At 43.2% G+C, this 16,029-nt stretch overlaps 1 protein-coding gene across 6 annotated transcripts in view; it reads left to right on the top strand.

Annotated features, from left to right (window-relative positions):
• Positions 1-1,273: 1,273 nt before the first annotated feature.
• Positions 1,274-16,029, top strand: part of ZNF384 (zinc finger protein 384) — a 197,037-nt gene continuing 182,281 nt past the window's right edge. Inside the window, exon 1 of one of the 6 annotated variants that reach the window (XM_086932905.1) lies at positions 1,274-2,513. Coding sequence is in view for 2 of the 6 variants with exons in the window: in XM_086932906.1 (XP_086789032.1) it covers positions 1,598-1,651 (54 nt within the window). In the remaining 4 variants the exon portion in view is untranslated. The remainder of the gene's footprint in view (positions 2,514-16,029) is intronic. The other 5 variants (XM_086932906.1, XM_086932907.1, XM_086932908.1 and 2 more) reach the window with 5 other exon arrangements.

Raw genomic sequence — 16,029 nt, 5'->3', positions numbered from 1 at the left:
AAAGAGGGGCCCAGACTTTTAGATCACTTCTGAGAAATTAAGAGGAACTCTTTTGGACCAAGAAGACTGCCAAAAAGAAGAGCTGGAGAAGCTGTGTGGTGGAATTACCACTTTGCTGTGTGCTTTGCTGTGTTTGCCTACAGTGGCTGCTTCTGTCATGGGCAGTTTTTAAGGCTAAGGGCAGGGGAAAAGGGACAGTTTTCAGGGAAGAAAGCAGTTTTAGACCTCAGGGTTGGGGTAGTTTAGGGATGTAAGTACAGCTTTTAGGGCACAGGGCGGGGGGCCTGGGGCCAGGGTAGATTTTGGGGCATTGTATTAATGCTCAGGACAGGTGAAAGAGGGATAGTTTGCAGGGCAGGGGGCAAGTGTATGATGTTTAGCATGCACGTCCCTTTACCCATCATGTCTTTACCACGAAATTGCTCGGTAAAGACTCAGTTGTGGTAGAGGCATGCGTTGTTCAGGCATGCGTTGTATCATCATACAACCGTCTACAGGGAATGGACTCCAAATATTCTTCCCATTTTGAGTAATCACACCGTGGATACTTTTACAAGTTAGTTAGGCCTAGCTAATCAAATAGTATGTTAGACAATCGTGTATTTGATTGCATTTCAGAAAGTTTAATTTACCTGTAATGTTTAAATAAGTCTAGACATATTTAAACATTGCAAATGTAATAGAAGAATTATGGAAAAAATGTAGGTATACTGGATGAGCACGGCATTAAAAAGACCACTGGTCTTAAACATAGTAAAGGGGTTAAACATAGAATGTGACACACTTACACAAAAAAATTAGATATTGGCGATTTTGTGGTCTCAAAAATTAAAAGTGGGATAGGCATGATTCCTGACGTGCCTTCACCACAAGCCCGCAGTTTCAAAAGACGAGATAAAAGAAGACCGGAGGTACCCGTACGCGGCTGTAGTAGCCCAGAGAGGCTGGGATTGTGCAAGTGGCTCCCGTTTATTTACCACTGAAGGCTTTGACATAAGAAAGAAGTCAAAATGACCGACGGCCGCTAGTGTCCCTCACTGTCCAGTCTCACTTCTGCAGCTCACTCTCTAAACTGCCCCCGTGACTCCTCCCCAGTTTCACCCTATTGGCCCAGACTCTTTGCCAGCTTGCACAAGCTATCTAGCCCCGCCCCTTGCCAGCTCGCGCGCTAGCTCGTTGGCCAAGCTGTGCTGCTCACGCGCAGCTGCTTTTCGCCTAACTCATCTGTGGCCTAGAGGCAGTTGCGCAGGCGCGAGAAGAAGGGGCGGCATACAGGAGGGGTGGTGGAAGTCAATCGCGGCGAGCGCGCCTGGGCTACCAGACCGGAAGCGGAAGCTGCGCCTGGTCGCTGCTGGGGAGACAGTGAGCGAACCGGGGAAAGAGAGGGTGGGAATAGAACAGAGTGCCTCAGAGGAAGAAGCACAGGAAGGGAAGAGGAAGGAGGAGTGTAGAAGGGAGGGTGTACTAGAGGTGGAGAGAAGCACCGGGGAAGGAACCAACTGTTCATGTCGAGAGAACGGGGTAAAGAAGAGACCGTGGCCACAGCGGTTCACGAGGGATATAGAAAGAGAAATCTTCAAATCGATATAGAGACGCAATGAGAGAGAGGGTGACAGAAAAGGACCGTGCAGGGAAAATACTTTTCGAGAGGGTAAGTCGAAGCGAGTAGGTGGAGGCCATAGGAAGGGCTTTCTGCAGCAGCCCAGTGGTGCCCAGGCACTGGGCAAGTAGAGGCTTTATCTTTGGAGATCAACAGACCGAAGATTAGCTTGGGGGGCCAGAAAGTGTGGCCCAAGCATCCTTAGGCGCTGGAAAGCAAGACCTCCGAGCAGAAGGCGAGGAGTGAGCCACCAGAGGAAGGGGGCATCATACACGAAACGCACTCCTCCCTTTGGTGAGCTTAATGTTCTACCCTTGTATGACTGCTGAGGTCTTATCAGTCTATTACATCCCTCAAATACTGCAAATGGTACTCTAAGTTATACTTTGATTCGGCACTGGGAGTGAGTGGTATAATCCTGCATCCTATTCCACAATCGGAGAGAATATAAAATCCGCTTTCATCCTCTACCTGGAGAGAAGAGACCCTGTATATAGGGTTGCTGTCCAACGAAGGAGATCAAGCTAATCTCTACAGGGGTGCATACTAGCAGCCGATATTATTTTGTCGTGGGACGGTGGTACATAAACTGTATGTGAGGTGGGAGACGGCTAGCTGGATTCTTAGGAGGTAAGGCGGCACCAAATGCTGAAGGATGGCTAGGTCTCCACTTTTAGCTCTGAGCTCGTGGCAGCCACATTAGTAATTTTCACATGTGAACATTTTGTCTAGTAAGGTCCCGCCATATATCTATCCCACTTTCTCCTCAAGTCCGCAAACATCTTGGAATTTAGTTCGGGGCTTGGATCGTTCGTGATGGTATTTGCGCTCTGAAGACCACGTGAGACCTGGCTGAGGGCAATTACTCTTGCACTGATACGAGGAGTTGAAAGAAGAGCTGGCCTGAATATTGGTGAGTATAAAGCTTCCCCACACAATGTGATAATGGCATCACACGGAGATATGCCACTTCTATATCTCCTTTATGTCCCATGAGTAGTAGCACTTCTCTGCTAGGCCGTAGCCTGTTGGGTCAGGTGATACCTCTGCTGTCTAAACCTCGCAGTTGTAAGATGTGTCCAACCTACGGGCGTGAGGTAGACCGATTAAATACTGACTTTCTAATATTGCTGTGACCTCAAAGTTTGTCTATCAGCTGCTTTAGATGGGACGTTGTAAGACCTGAATCACTTGAGAGGTTGAGTGGTGGTGTTTCCTCAGACTCTTAAAGGAGTCTTTGTTGTCTTAACCACAGTTGTGCTTTTTGAAACTGACATGTAAGATTTATATATATATATATGTATTTTATCAACGGCCTGTTATTCATTTTTTTTCCTTAATTGTTTGAGTGCTAAAATGTAAAGTTAGTTACCTACTGGGAGTGCCTTAAAGTTCAAGGTAACTGTAAAGTATAACCGTTATTTGGTAAGTGATTGAGCAGTGAATGATCTATGTGTTGGTTCAGGTACTTGTATCGTTTATATTGGGCATGGCAAACAGTCTGTCTGATAATCCCATTCACGAAGGAGCACCTACATTAACTATGCCTTCTAGTCTAGAAATATCAAAGTGAGAAGTAAGATCACCTGGTCTTATTGTACTTATCTGCTGTTTGGCTTTCAGGTCAGCTGCTCATGTCACTTTATGCAGTGGTGTGGAGTTTTATAACCTGTCATTTGCTTGTGATGAGATGCTACTGAAATCTACTTGGGGTGGGGTTGTGCCGTGTTGGGTGGGGGGAGGGGGGCAGTCTCTGGCCAAGAGAAGCACCATGCTTTTGTTTGTGTTAAAACATAAGAGGCAGTAAGCCACTTCGTAAAAGGCCATCCCTTTCAACTTTTGTCATTTAGGGCCAGATGTATCATTCCAAATTGCGAGCGCTAATGCCGAAATTCGCTGAATTTTGGCATTTGCGATTGCAAATTGGTTCAGTGGTATGTATGAAACTGCCTCGCAAAATAAGGAATTGCAAAATTTGTGATTCCTTATTTTGCGATTGCATTTAATGTAAGCAACACAGAAAAAGTACAATTTAGCCTTAAGGAATCGCAAATTACCACCAACTTCAAGTTGGTGGTAATTTGCAATTTCTCTGAAAAATGCACTTTTTTTGCATTTTTCTTAGTGCCATGTGACGCACATACATGCCCTTAGTGCATGTATGTGTGCCACATGCGCATTTCAGGGATGAAAAAGGGTGTCTTTTTGATACCCTGGCACCCTTAAAATTGCATTCTCAATTTGCGATTCTCTAATTGAGAATCGCAAATTAAGAATGTTTTCCCGTTCATAGGAATGAATGGGGAGGTATTCTTTAATTGTGATTCGCAATTAAGGAATATGTACGATTCGCAAAACTATTTGCAAATCCTACTAACGTAGTGTTTTGCGATTCTCAAATATCGATTTGCAAAAAATTGCTATTTGATATGGCCCTAATATCCTAACTGGGAGTGTGTGTAACAAGCATTTGCAATGCAACAGGTCTCACATTTGTTAGAACTGTTGGCATTGAAAATAACAATGTTTTTTCGTTTACATTGGAGTGATTATATTGGCATAGCTCTATTGCCGATGGTATAAAAAAGCAAAAGTAGAAAGCATCGTAATTTTCAACACCAAATAGCTCTAATTTTAACAAATGCAAGACCTATTGCATTGGAAATACAACCTCTTGCATTTGTTGGCATTATAAATGCCATGTTTTTCACTAGGCCATGTTGTAGGGGGCAGTACCATATGTGGCTAAAAAAAGTCACATGGGACCCCTTTTGGTCTCACATGGTACTGCACTGTGCTAAAGATATTGTAAATCCACCCTACCCATAATGCATTGCATGCAAGACAGTGCCACAAGTACATTCAAATAGCTATGTCCTTATATACAATTAGTAGCTTTGAAATGTGCCAAAATAATGATTAATTCCAGATTAGGTTTTACTCTGTGTGGAGCTGATGAAGGGAAATTTATAGAAAGTCTCATAAATCTGAGATGTGCTTGTGAAAAAAGTAACCACTGCAAGCCTAGCTTAGGACCAAGCGTGTGTCCTTCCTGATGCCCTTTAAGAAAATAGTACTCTGAGGCTGTAATTAAAACTTGGGGAGTAATAACGCATGTATCGGGGTGTCCTAATAGGACATTGCAAGAGGAGACAAGGCAGTACTAAGGAGGGACTACTAAGCCTATTGACCAATTAAAAGCCACAGTAGGAGTCAGTAAAAAAAAAATGGGTGGAGATGAGGGCGGATTTTTATGCCCATATCCTGAATAAAGCATGTCTCGAAGAGATATCGCAAGTGCTGCCTTGGCAAGACCTAAAAAGGGGAAACCGCTTAGCTGCAATGTTTAAATATGCTTAGACATATTTAAACATTGCCAATTTAGCAGAATAATTGTGAAAAAATTGAAGGGAAGGCCCAAGGAGTTTTTATTTTTTAGGTCTCGACTATTATTTCCCGCAGGGATAGATAGGCATGATTATAGTAAGCAGTTAAAAACCTCTACCAAACTTGCGGATCGCGTACAGTTCTTGTGAGCTATGCGTGTGCATGCCATCGCCAGCCACATCACACCACCCTTTGTCTGTGCCTCGTATCAGACTTCAAAGGCTGCCCCTCCCACGCCACACCAATGCCGAGAGCGTTTTTTTTTTCATGCAACTGGCAGAGCGCTCAATTGGCCATAAGAGCGGCATCTCCGTGCTTTAGTTTGTCCGGGGATAGCATCTGTGCTGTGGCACAGACTACTCCAGCTCAGTTACTTGTGGCCTTTATATTTATTTATAGATGACAGTTGTAACACACTCATGGAGTTAAAATTAACCGCTTGAAATAAATATAAAATACATTCAGCAATTAGTCTCTTTGTGCATAAGCATCGAGTAAGCCGTTGGTACTCGTTTCTTGACCTGGGGAGGATGAAGATGTAGGTCGGTCTTGTTCAAGGCTAGTTCGACCTCTGGCATGTGATGTCAGCCCTCGCCATCGGACAATGGTGCACCCTTTCTCCTCCAGCAACTCGTTACTGCTTTTTACACTCTCATTAGCCCCTTTTCCGTTGTGTTCCCTTCTCTCTTCAATTATTCCTGTGCCCTCCCACACATGCAGGCTATGTGTCCCTGTCCTGTCACTGTCTCTTCCCTTTCTCTCTTCTTGCGACCCTCTCTTCATTCGCTCCCCATGTCAGACTGCTCTCATTATCCCATTAGAACTGTTTCCTCCATATTCTTCATCTCCCACTCCCTTCCCCACTGTCTTCCCCTTCCTTCATCGCTATCGTCCCCTCTCCTTGTCTCTCTTTCCCTATTACCTTCCCACTTGTCGTTTCTCTATCTGCCTGCCGTCTCCCCACCCCGTCTTTCCAATTCTCTAATTTCCCACTCTTTCTCTCTCTGTCCTATTCTCCACACCATGTCGTCTGTGTCTCTCTTACCGCCTCTTTTCGTTTCTTTTCCATCCTCTGGTTTCACTTCTCTCGCTTGCTCCGTTTATTTTCTTCTCACTATCTCTTCTCTCCTTTCTACTCTCACTCTCCTCTTCCACCTCTCTTTCATACTTACTGTTTGCCTCACACATTCTCCTCTTCCCCCTCCCACGGCTCGCTCTTAGATCCTCGTCTCTTTTTACTTTCTTGCATTTCTCGTTCTCTCCCTTCTTTCTCAGTAGTTAACCTTCTTTTGCGCCTTATCTTTTTGCATTGTGGCGCTGCATTGCTGCGATTACAAGGTTTTTCACAGAGTTATTCCTAGTTGATAATGTGGGCATGCCGTTACCTGTCAATTTCTCGTAGGAGTTCAGCAGTTTCTTGCTGGGAAACTTTCTAAGGTTCATTGTATATGGCATATAGAAAGCCATGGTATTCTAAAACCTAATGAAAATCCTGTGAATCCATGTAATTTAAAAGGAGATAAGTGTTCCTTAACTGCATATACAGTTGAATGTTGTACCCACTGCTGGCATAACCTTCCTACCCTCTACGTAGTAACCACCCCAGATTGTTGTCTGCACATACCGTGGTTCTGGTTTGTTCGTTTTGAAAACTCCTGTGTTAGGGAAACGTGTAAGACAACCATTAATGTCTAATGGCACATCCTTCAAAATTAAAAAGTGAAGCATTGTATGTACCATTCTGTATAATATGTTGTTGAGCTGTTCCTCTGTGTAAATTGTACGTTGCGAATTATGAAAATGTGGAATGAAGGGAATGTTTGGTGTTTTCTTATCTTCAATTTTAGCCAAACCCAGGCATGTTGTTTGCTGTACTGTGTTGCTCAGAAAAATCATTTTTTTTGGTATTCAACACTCTAAATAAAGCCTCATTACCCTGGACTTGACAATCTTTCGTCCCCCTAACTGATTTTAAATCAATGTTGTCTTTCCAAAAGTCATCCCTTCATCAGCTAGCCAGGCTGATTAAGGGTAATACCCAGAAACCGGTCCCAGGAAGCTTTTTTCCGTTCCAGGGAGGACCTGGCTTGACAGTTCGGTCTGGACTGTTCCCATAAGGCACAGGCTCAAGACTGATTTGCATATGGCAGGGTCTAAACTGGGGTGGCCTGGTGGGCAAAAGAACCATGGATTTAACCCAGGTCTCTTAACTTGGGGTGAATGTGTGATTTTTTCAGCATTGCGTCCATCATTAGTTTGCATAGAACAGGACTTCATAGGCAGTCCAGGCCCCCCAGTATCTTCTAGGCAGATTATTTAAAGCTCTCTGGACTCCACACAGATGAGGGATCCAACTACAAACCGAATACTCTAGCTGTTAATGACATGCCTTTAAGTCGCTCTTTTTCCTCTCCACTATCAAATTACCCTTAGGATGATAGGGTCAGGAATAATGCAGTCTCTCACCCAAGGGGTCCACGTTATCCTGGTAAGCCGTAGACTAACCCTCATGAGCAGCTTTGACTAATTCTAGCCTGTGTTCTGAATTTGGAATCAGCCCCCCCCCCCCCCCCCCCCCCCCCTCACACACACACACACACACACTCCGGGAACGCAAGCAAAGCGTGTATTTTGCACGCTCCATAGGTAGGAGTATTTTGCGGGATATTTTCGAGGTAATCAAGTGCCACCTCATAAAGTGGTGACAACTTCCCTGATATCTCCATCTACTCTAGTATGGTAACTAATAACTGCAGCTACTGTAGCAGTCTGGACTGTTGTCTTTGTGGCTTTATGAGCCAGTGAATTCTTAGCAGCATATATTCAAATGCGTTGGTGACTCAATGTGTGAATTACATGAGCCTGTGTCAGACATTCTTTTGAATGCGTATCTTTTCCTCAAAGTAATTTAGGCTTTATAGCATTCCCTATTGAGACTCTGAAGCAATTCAGGTTCCAATAGTGTAAGTACTTGTTGAAAGACTGTGCACAATAATATGAATCGCATATAAGTGTGTGGAATACAGGATCAGTATTATTTTCCAGTTCCGGAATTAGAGCTGTGAGCTCAGCCAGCTGTGCAGTACAATCGGCCAAAGATTGTGTAAAGGTTTTTGAGGCTAGAATACTCCATTCCTCATCACTCACTGTACCGCTGTGCAAGTGGCAGAGTATTGTAGTTTAGTTCCAACTGTGTGCTGGGCTAAACCATTAGTGTAGACAATGAAGTCATACTAGTCAAGAGGCAAAAAGTAATTAGGCACAGGGTATTCTTGTTCATACTGTGGGAATTCTTGTGTTTGTAGTGTACGGTCGAAGACCTAATCTACATCAGTATCTGTTAAGGAGGTGACCCACTGTATCCATCTAGAATGTGAGGCTTTTGCGTTAGAAACTCTGGCCTTTGTGATAGGCTATAAGGATGGAATGGAAGTAATCACAATTATGCGTTTCCCCCGAGCCAGTGATCTTTCCTTTATACGAGTCGTATGAACTGCAGTCAGTATATTTTCAGTTGGCGCAAAACACATTTCTGCATTTAAATATCAATGTGATTACTATGCAAATGGCACAGAATCATCTTCATTGAAAGTGACATATATGTAGCCAGTGGGTCCCACAATTAAGAGGATCATTAAATTTGTGGTGTTAACACGCTAGTCTAACTGTTTAGAAGCAAGCATGTCAGTTTGCAGTGTTGTCTGAATTTGTGTATGTTCTTGTGTCCAGTGTGTGCTTGAGAAGTCCGGACTTATTAAATCATAAAACTTTCATCCATTGTGCATGGCCTGGTATGTATGTTCTACATAAGTTTAGAAAGACCAAAAGTGATTATAGCTTTTTTAATTGTATTTTGTGGTAGAAAAAGTGCCCATTTCTCTAAGAAATGTGGTGCTAAGCTTTTGCCTTCATTTAATAACTCATATCCCAGGAACAAGACACTGAGAGGCAATTTTTGTTTTTTGGAAATTTAATTTGTAGCCATATTAAGCAAATCCCACCACCATACGATCTACCTCTCCAGATGTGTTTAAGTCCTCATCCGTAATATACCGACATATGGCAATGCTTCTGTGTTAATTTAATGTAGAATTGATGTTTCACAGGCAGAGAATAAGCCTGCTCTGTTTTTATACCCCTGTGGGAGTGGGCCAAATATTTTCTGTGACCATAATGCTATGAATGTGGTTAAATCCCTGCTTTCAGACGCTATGTCTAAGGCTAAGCGCTATGAATGATCCAGTTTAGCTACTGGAAACAGAATTGCTTTTTGTTGAGATACAAGGCTTAATTGTGCTTTAGTATTCTAGCTGTGTTAGATACATTCTAACTGGGCTTTTAGCTTCATGCTTAATAGGATGTTGTGGTTGCACTTGCGGGCTGGATCTTATAGGTATGGCATGATAAGGTGAATCTTGATTCCAGTCTACATAGTTACTATATAATGCCAGGGCTTGTGCAAGAGCCCAATCCATTGCATATGCATGATTTACTCCTTCAGGAACGAGGCCGGAGAAAGATGGTGTAATTATATCTTCCCCATGTGGGACTTTCTGAACAAACTCTGGTGGCCAGTCCCTTTCAGCCAAAAGAATGTCGTGTTACATATCCCCCCCCAAACCTACTTTGATGGTACAGGGTAACTCAACCTCAATTTGGATGGCCAAATCATATAATCTACCTGGAGAGCAAACCCTCTGATCTGGTGTTTCTCCTGAATAAAATAATTAGTTGCTGTTGCTACCAAAAACTCATTAAGATTCTGGCAAGAGATTGTGACCTTGGCCACGCTGTCTAGAAGTGTCAGTGTCCACTCTGTTTTGCAGCAACGTCCTCCATATTTGTGGCATATTTGCCGAAAATACCTGCCACTTTCTTCTTTTTAGGTCTCGTCTATTATATTCCGCAAGGAATAAATAGACAAGAGTATTAGGGGCAAACCAAGGTCTAAACCATTGCGGATTTCATACAGTTCGTGTGGAGCACTCAAGCGGAAAGCGCGTCCACATCCAAGCCATACGCCTCCCACCCAACAGGCATCTGAAGCTTCCCCCAGCGTGCGCTCGGCCTCAGGCATTTCTCCTCTCCCCTAATTATTCACCCCTGCTGTTGTTCAGACGTGCGCGCTCGTTTTACACCCCATATGCTCGCCCTCCCACCTTCAGCCTCTTCCTCTGCAGCGCACTCTCCCCCCCTCCCTCCTCCTCACCCCAACATTTGTCTCTCACACCACAGGCTGCTGCTATGTACTTTAGGGCATAGCTTTCAACCTGTTAACTAAATTCTTGTTTTGGTTCAGGACATGCTTTACTGCAACTGTCCCTTTTCAACTTCCTGCTGACTATTACATTATACATGGTGGTTTCACCCGGCATGATGCGGGTGCCGCCTTTCATTTGTTTTGCATGCTACTTCACATTAAGATCATTTTGCATGCCCCTTGAATTTATCCCCCTCCCGTTGCTTCGCATTTAGAGCCTCCGATCCACGCAATATGCATGCTTTCCTTTTCCCTTTAGCAATCTATACAATAAGAGCCCTGGACGTTCAAAGAGAGCGCAGCGGTGTGATGCTGGCTTACACAGCATCATGCCGAGATGTCCATTGTGTGCTTCTTTATTCACTTGCAGAAGTCTGCCACTCACTTTGTAACTGGTAAAAAAAAGTTTAGTTTTTTTCCTAAACAGAAGTGCCCACCACTAAGTATACAGACTGGCATTTGCAGCTAAATCATTTACCGTTTATTTGTTTAAAAATCTATCTCTGCGTCTTCTCCGAGTTTCGTCTAACTGTCTTGCGGATGCTTTCAGCCCACCAGCGCCTCTTCCTTTTTTCCACAAATGGGTCGGATTTGTCAGAGTATTGAGTAGTCAAGAAAACGGGCTTCCAGTCTGACACTTGGCTGAACTATGTGATCCTGGGCAAAAAAATCTTCTCCGGGTTCTTTATTTGACAAAACCGGGAGAGATGTGAAACTGACTAAACAGAACATAAAGTGCAATACTCTGAGTGTCATTTATTCTGCGAGGTGCCTCACGGAATAAATTACACGTTGAGTATTTTACTTGAGATGGACACGTCACCCTCATCATGGGCACCTTTAAACTGGGCAATAGTAGCATTTATTGCTACTACACTTAGAAACGGCACAAATATAGCAATAAGCGTTGTGTTTTAGTATTGCTCTTTTATAATTATTATGATCACTGCAAATGTCACCCTGGCCTCAGCACACAGAGCAGTTGCCAGCATGATGCCACATGTACATTAAATGATACTCAATGCTGTTCTGGTTGTGTTCCTGTATTTGTGGAACATCTTTTTAATTGGCTAACTGCATTGCCGATGCTTTCAGCCCTTCAGATCCTCTTTTTTCATAAATGGGTCGGATTTGTCTTAACTATTGAGTAGGGTCGGATTTGTCTAACTATAAAGCATGTTAGCATTTTCTTTAGAGCTTTAATATACACGCTATTGCAAGAGGCGATTTATTTAGGCTATAGACTAAGTTACTTACTGTTAGAAAAGCTTTAGTCCGCTGGCTCGAAGTATACCTGCTGGGCTCGCTCCAAGAAATGATTCCGACGGTTACCTTACTACTTTAAATACTGAAAAAAAGAAAAAATAGCAGTTACTTAATTAAATAACAAAAGCGGTCAACTCTTTGTACTAAAGAACAGCATGTAGGTGTGATGTTGCTGAGGATGTCGCTGTCTCGCCGTATGTAAATTGCAGATAGGAGGCTGCCTGTAAGAATGAAAGGATTGTGGATGTTGTGGCTTGTTAGAATCGTTAATCTTGAGTAACAAAGCATGGTGTTCGACAAGTTGGAGCCATGTCCCTTACGGTCTGCAAAAAAAGGGGAAAAAAACGTGCTGTTAAATGCAATTGTAGAAATTTACAAACAAAAAACACACAAGTTTACTAAATGTAATGTTTTTGCTACACAGAAAGTACACAACATGCGCTATCTGTATAAAGTAAACATAAAAGTACACTAAAGTATGAAAAAACACAAAATCGTTTACCTGACTTTACACAGCATCCATTGTTACCATGAGACACGAGATGAACACAAGCCTGAAAAGAGGTGCATCTTCATTCCTACAGTTTAGAAACACAAAAAGAAGAAAAAATGTCTTACCTGACGGTCCTTGCACCACGGGCAAAGCGCACAACACGTGCAAACCTACAAAAGAAACAGAAAAAAGTTTAGGAGCGAAAAGGAAGTACCAGCTCACAGGAGACGGGCAAACCTACAAAGAAATACAAAAGTAGATATTAGCAGCAAACATGTTTAAATAGCTAAACATACAAATTTAAAACAGAACGTGCAAAGCGGGCCAACGGAGCTCACTGGTCACGGGCAAACCTACAAAGGAAACCGAAAAGACACATTGGGAGCGAAAAGGAGCAAATACTTGACGCTTAAAAGGCCTAAAGCAAGCGTTTCAGAAACACCTATAAAAGACAAAATGAAGTACCTGCCAGTCCTTGCACCACGGGCAAAGCGCACAACACGGGCAAACCTACAAAGGAAACAGAAAAGAGATTAGGAGCGAAAAATAAATAGTAGCTTACAGGAGACGGGCAAACCTACAAATGGCTAAACATACAAAGTGAAAACACAACGTACAAAGCGGGCCAACGGAGCTCACAGCTCACAGGTGACAGGCTACAAAAGAAACCGAAAAGAGACATTAGGAGCGAAAAGGAGCAAATACTTTACTTTTTAAAGGCCTAAAGCAAGCGTTTCCTAAACACCTAAAAAAGACAAAATGGCTTACATGCCAGTCCTCGCACCACGGGCAAAGCGTCCAACCAAAAACAAAATGGCTTACCTGCCGGTCCTTGCACCTCTGCCAAAGCGCACAACACGGGCAAACCTACAAAGGAAACAGAAAAGAGATTAGGAGCGAAAAGGAAATACCTTTAGGAGCGAAAACGTACAAAGAGCTAAACAACGAAGAGTCGCACTTACCTGGATAAGCAGGATACATCGCCAACTGCCGTTTGAAATGGGCTTACCGGAGAAGCGTGCCCACCCTGCTGTATTCAAATGATGTACACAGGACGTAACTTCTGCAATACCACTTTCGTCAAAACAATACATTTTAAATATAAATCCAAACAAAGATCACCCCCCCCCCCCCCCCCAATATAACTTATCAACACTAAGCTATTTAGATAGGAGAAATTGCAAAGTGGCAAACAAAAATCCTAACAAACAACTAATAATAAGCTAAGAAACAAAATAAGACACGGGCAAAACTACAAAGGAAACCGAAAAGAGACATTAGGAGCGAAAAAATAGTTTACGTGCAAACGGCCTAAAGCAAGCATTTTAGAAACACCCCAAAAAAACAAAATGGCTTACCTGCCGGTCCTTGCACCTTGGGCAAAGCGCACAACACGGGCAAACCTACAAAGGAAACAGAAAAAAGACATTAGGAGCGAAAAGGAGAAAATAGCTTACCGAGACAACGGAGCTCCCAAGTCACGAGCCAAACTACATAACAGCTCACACGACACAGCCAAACCTACAAAGAAAAGAGATTAGGAGCGAAAAGGAAAAACCGGCTCACAGGAGACAGGCGAACCTAAAAAAGAAACAGAAAACCGATATCAAGAGCGAAAACGTACAAAGAGCTAAACAACGAAGAGTCGCACTTACCTGGATAAGCGGGATACACCGCCAACTACCGTTTAAAATGAGCTTACCGGAGAAGCGTGCCCCACCCTGCCGTATTCAAATCATGTACACAGGACGTAACTTCAGCAATAGCACTTTCGTCAAAACAATCAATTTTAAATATCGATCCAAACCAAGATCACCCCCCCAAAAAATATACGTTATTAACACTAAGCTATTTAAATCCTAAACAACAACTAAAAATAAGCTAAGAAAGAAAATTAGACAAAAAAAAATATGTACAGTGCATCTTCGTTTCTGCAGGAAATACCATCTCACAGGAGACGGGCAAACCTAGAAATAACATAAAATAGATATTAGCAGCGAACACGTGCAAAGAGCTAAACATACAAAGTTAAAACACAACGTGCAAAGCGGAAAAAATAACACTTACCTGGATATACAGTGCATCTTCGTTTCTGCATGAAATACCAGCTCACAAGAAACGAGCAAACCTACAAAGGAAACAGAAAAGAGACATTAGGAGCGAAAAGGAGAAAAAAAGCTTACCAGGACAACGGAGCTAGTCACGGCCAAACTTACATAGCAGCTCACACGGCACGGGCAAACTTACAAAGGAAAGAGAAAAGAGACAATATACAATAACTTACGTACATAGCAGCTCACACGACACGGGCAAACCTACAAAGGAAACAGAAAAAAGACATTAGGAGCGAAAAGGAGAAAATAGCTTACCGGGACAACGGAGCTCCCAAGTCACGAGCCAAACTGCATAACAGCTCACACGGCACGGCCAAACCTACAAAGGAAACAGAAAAAAGGCATTAAGAGCGAAAACGTCGAAATACGTAAACATACAAAGGGAAAACACATTTATAAAGAAAATGCTCCTTACCTCATCGCTTCGTGGGAACTTAAATCTTGCAGCCAACTCCAGCAACACACTTCTAAAAAGAACAAAACAGGCCGACACGAAAAAACAAGCACTGGCGTTGCCAATAGGTCTCGCAGTAGGAAAGTTGGAGCTATTGGTTTTGTAAATGGCATTTGATATTTATATATCGTTATTGGCATTGTCAATAACAATATATAAATATCAAATGTCATTTACAAAACCAATAGCTCTAACTTTCCAAATGTGAAACCTATTGGCAACGCCAGTGCTTGTTTCATCCAATGTCTACTCCTTCGGCAGTGAATCGTAGCCCTGGTGCACTTTGTGATGCATACACACTTCTACAGTCGGACAGGCGTAAGGCCATAGATTTACATGGGGTGGTGTAAAACTGATGATATGGGGAGTCAAGAGACAGGGAAACCCCAGGCGAATAGAAGTCTGTGGACGTTGGCTCAGTCAATTGGAAAGTCAGCCTGACAAAACGGTAATCAAAGTTGCAGCAGTTGTCTGGCAGAACACCCGCATGGCTGCCCTCCTAAAGTCCTGGCTTGCTACTGAAGTGCCTTCTGTCACTTTGGACTTTGGGGTGCATCTGCAACCTTGTGGGTCATCGGATTTATTGGCACAAGCTTCCCCAGCCGCCTGCTACATTGGTACATGCAGTAACTGCCTGACCCAGAGTAGGAATCGTCACATAGATAAGAACCCGTTTTGACTTAAGTGTAAAAACAAAAAAGCTAAAACGCCATTTTGAATAAGTTTGCCTTCAATGGTCTTGGAGGACGTATGAGAATGAATTTGCGTTCCAGCATTTATCTGTAAGACTAGGTTCAATGAGAATTTTTCTGTTGTAGAAAGTTGTTTTGCAAGACGAAGCCTCGGGCCTCTCCCATTCAGTGAAGGTTTGAAAAGCAAACAGACAGCACATCCCAGTGTTGTGTCTGAATGAGCCCATGAAGTATGCGTGTAGTAAAGTGGTAGCGCGCCGGACATGTTGCATCAGGCACCACTCAGCACAACCTACGGCATTTTGTTCTTCCCAGTCATGCTTGTGTATTAATGGCGCCCCTCCCTCACCACCTGAAAGCCCTGGGCGTTTCATTGTCAGTTTGAAGGAAGCCTTGCTCCACGTTCGCAATGCACTTTATTTATTGGCATGTGATACATATTTCACTTATGTCCCTACAAACTTGCACCTTTTTTATCTGTCACTTCCGGTCCCCACAGGAAAAGTTCAGTCGAGAGTAGCAGAGGGTTAGCCAGACGTGCTGCTTTTCACCGACATGACCGTGTGAGGTGATGTCATTTGGGAGTGATCGTGCAAGAGAAGGTACCTGCAGGATTGCTCCCCAGAACCATGGCTGAATATGTGAGCAGGGCAGCGCGTAAGTGACTCAAGTATGTGGATAAAAAGAAAAGTGCGATTTAGTGCATGGGGCCATATTTACAAGGCCGGGAGAGAAAATAAAGAAAAAATGAGGCGAGAGTGGA

Source organism: Lissotriton vulgaris, chromosome 7, assembly GCF_964263255.1.
Source record: "Lissotriton vulgaris chromosome 7, aLisVul1.2, whole genome shotgun sequence".
NCBI classification, from domain to species: domain Eukaryota; kingdom Metazoa; phylum Chordata; class Amphibia; order Caudata; family Salamandridae; genus Lissotriton; species Lissotriton vulgaris.
This window is presented reverse-complemented; position numbering and strand designations above follow the sequence as displayed.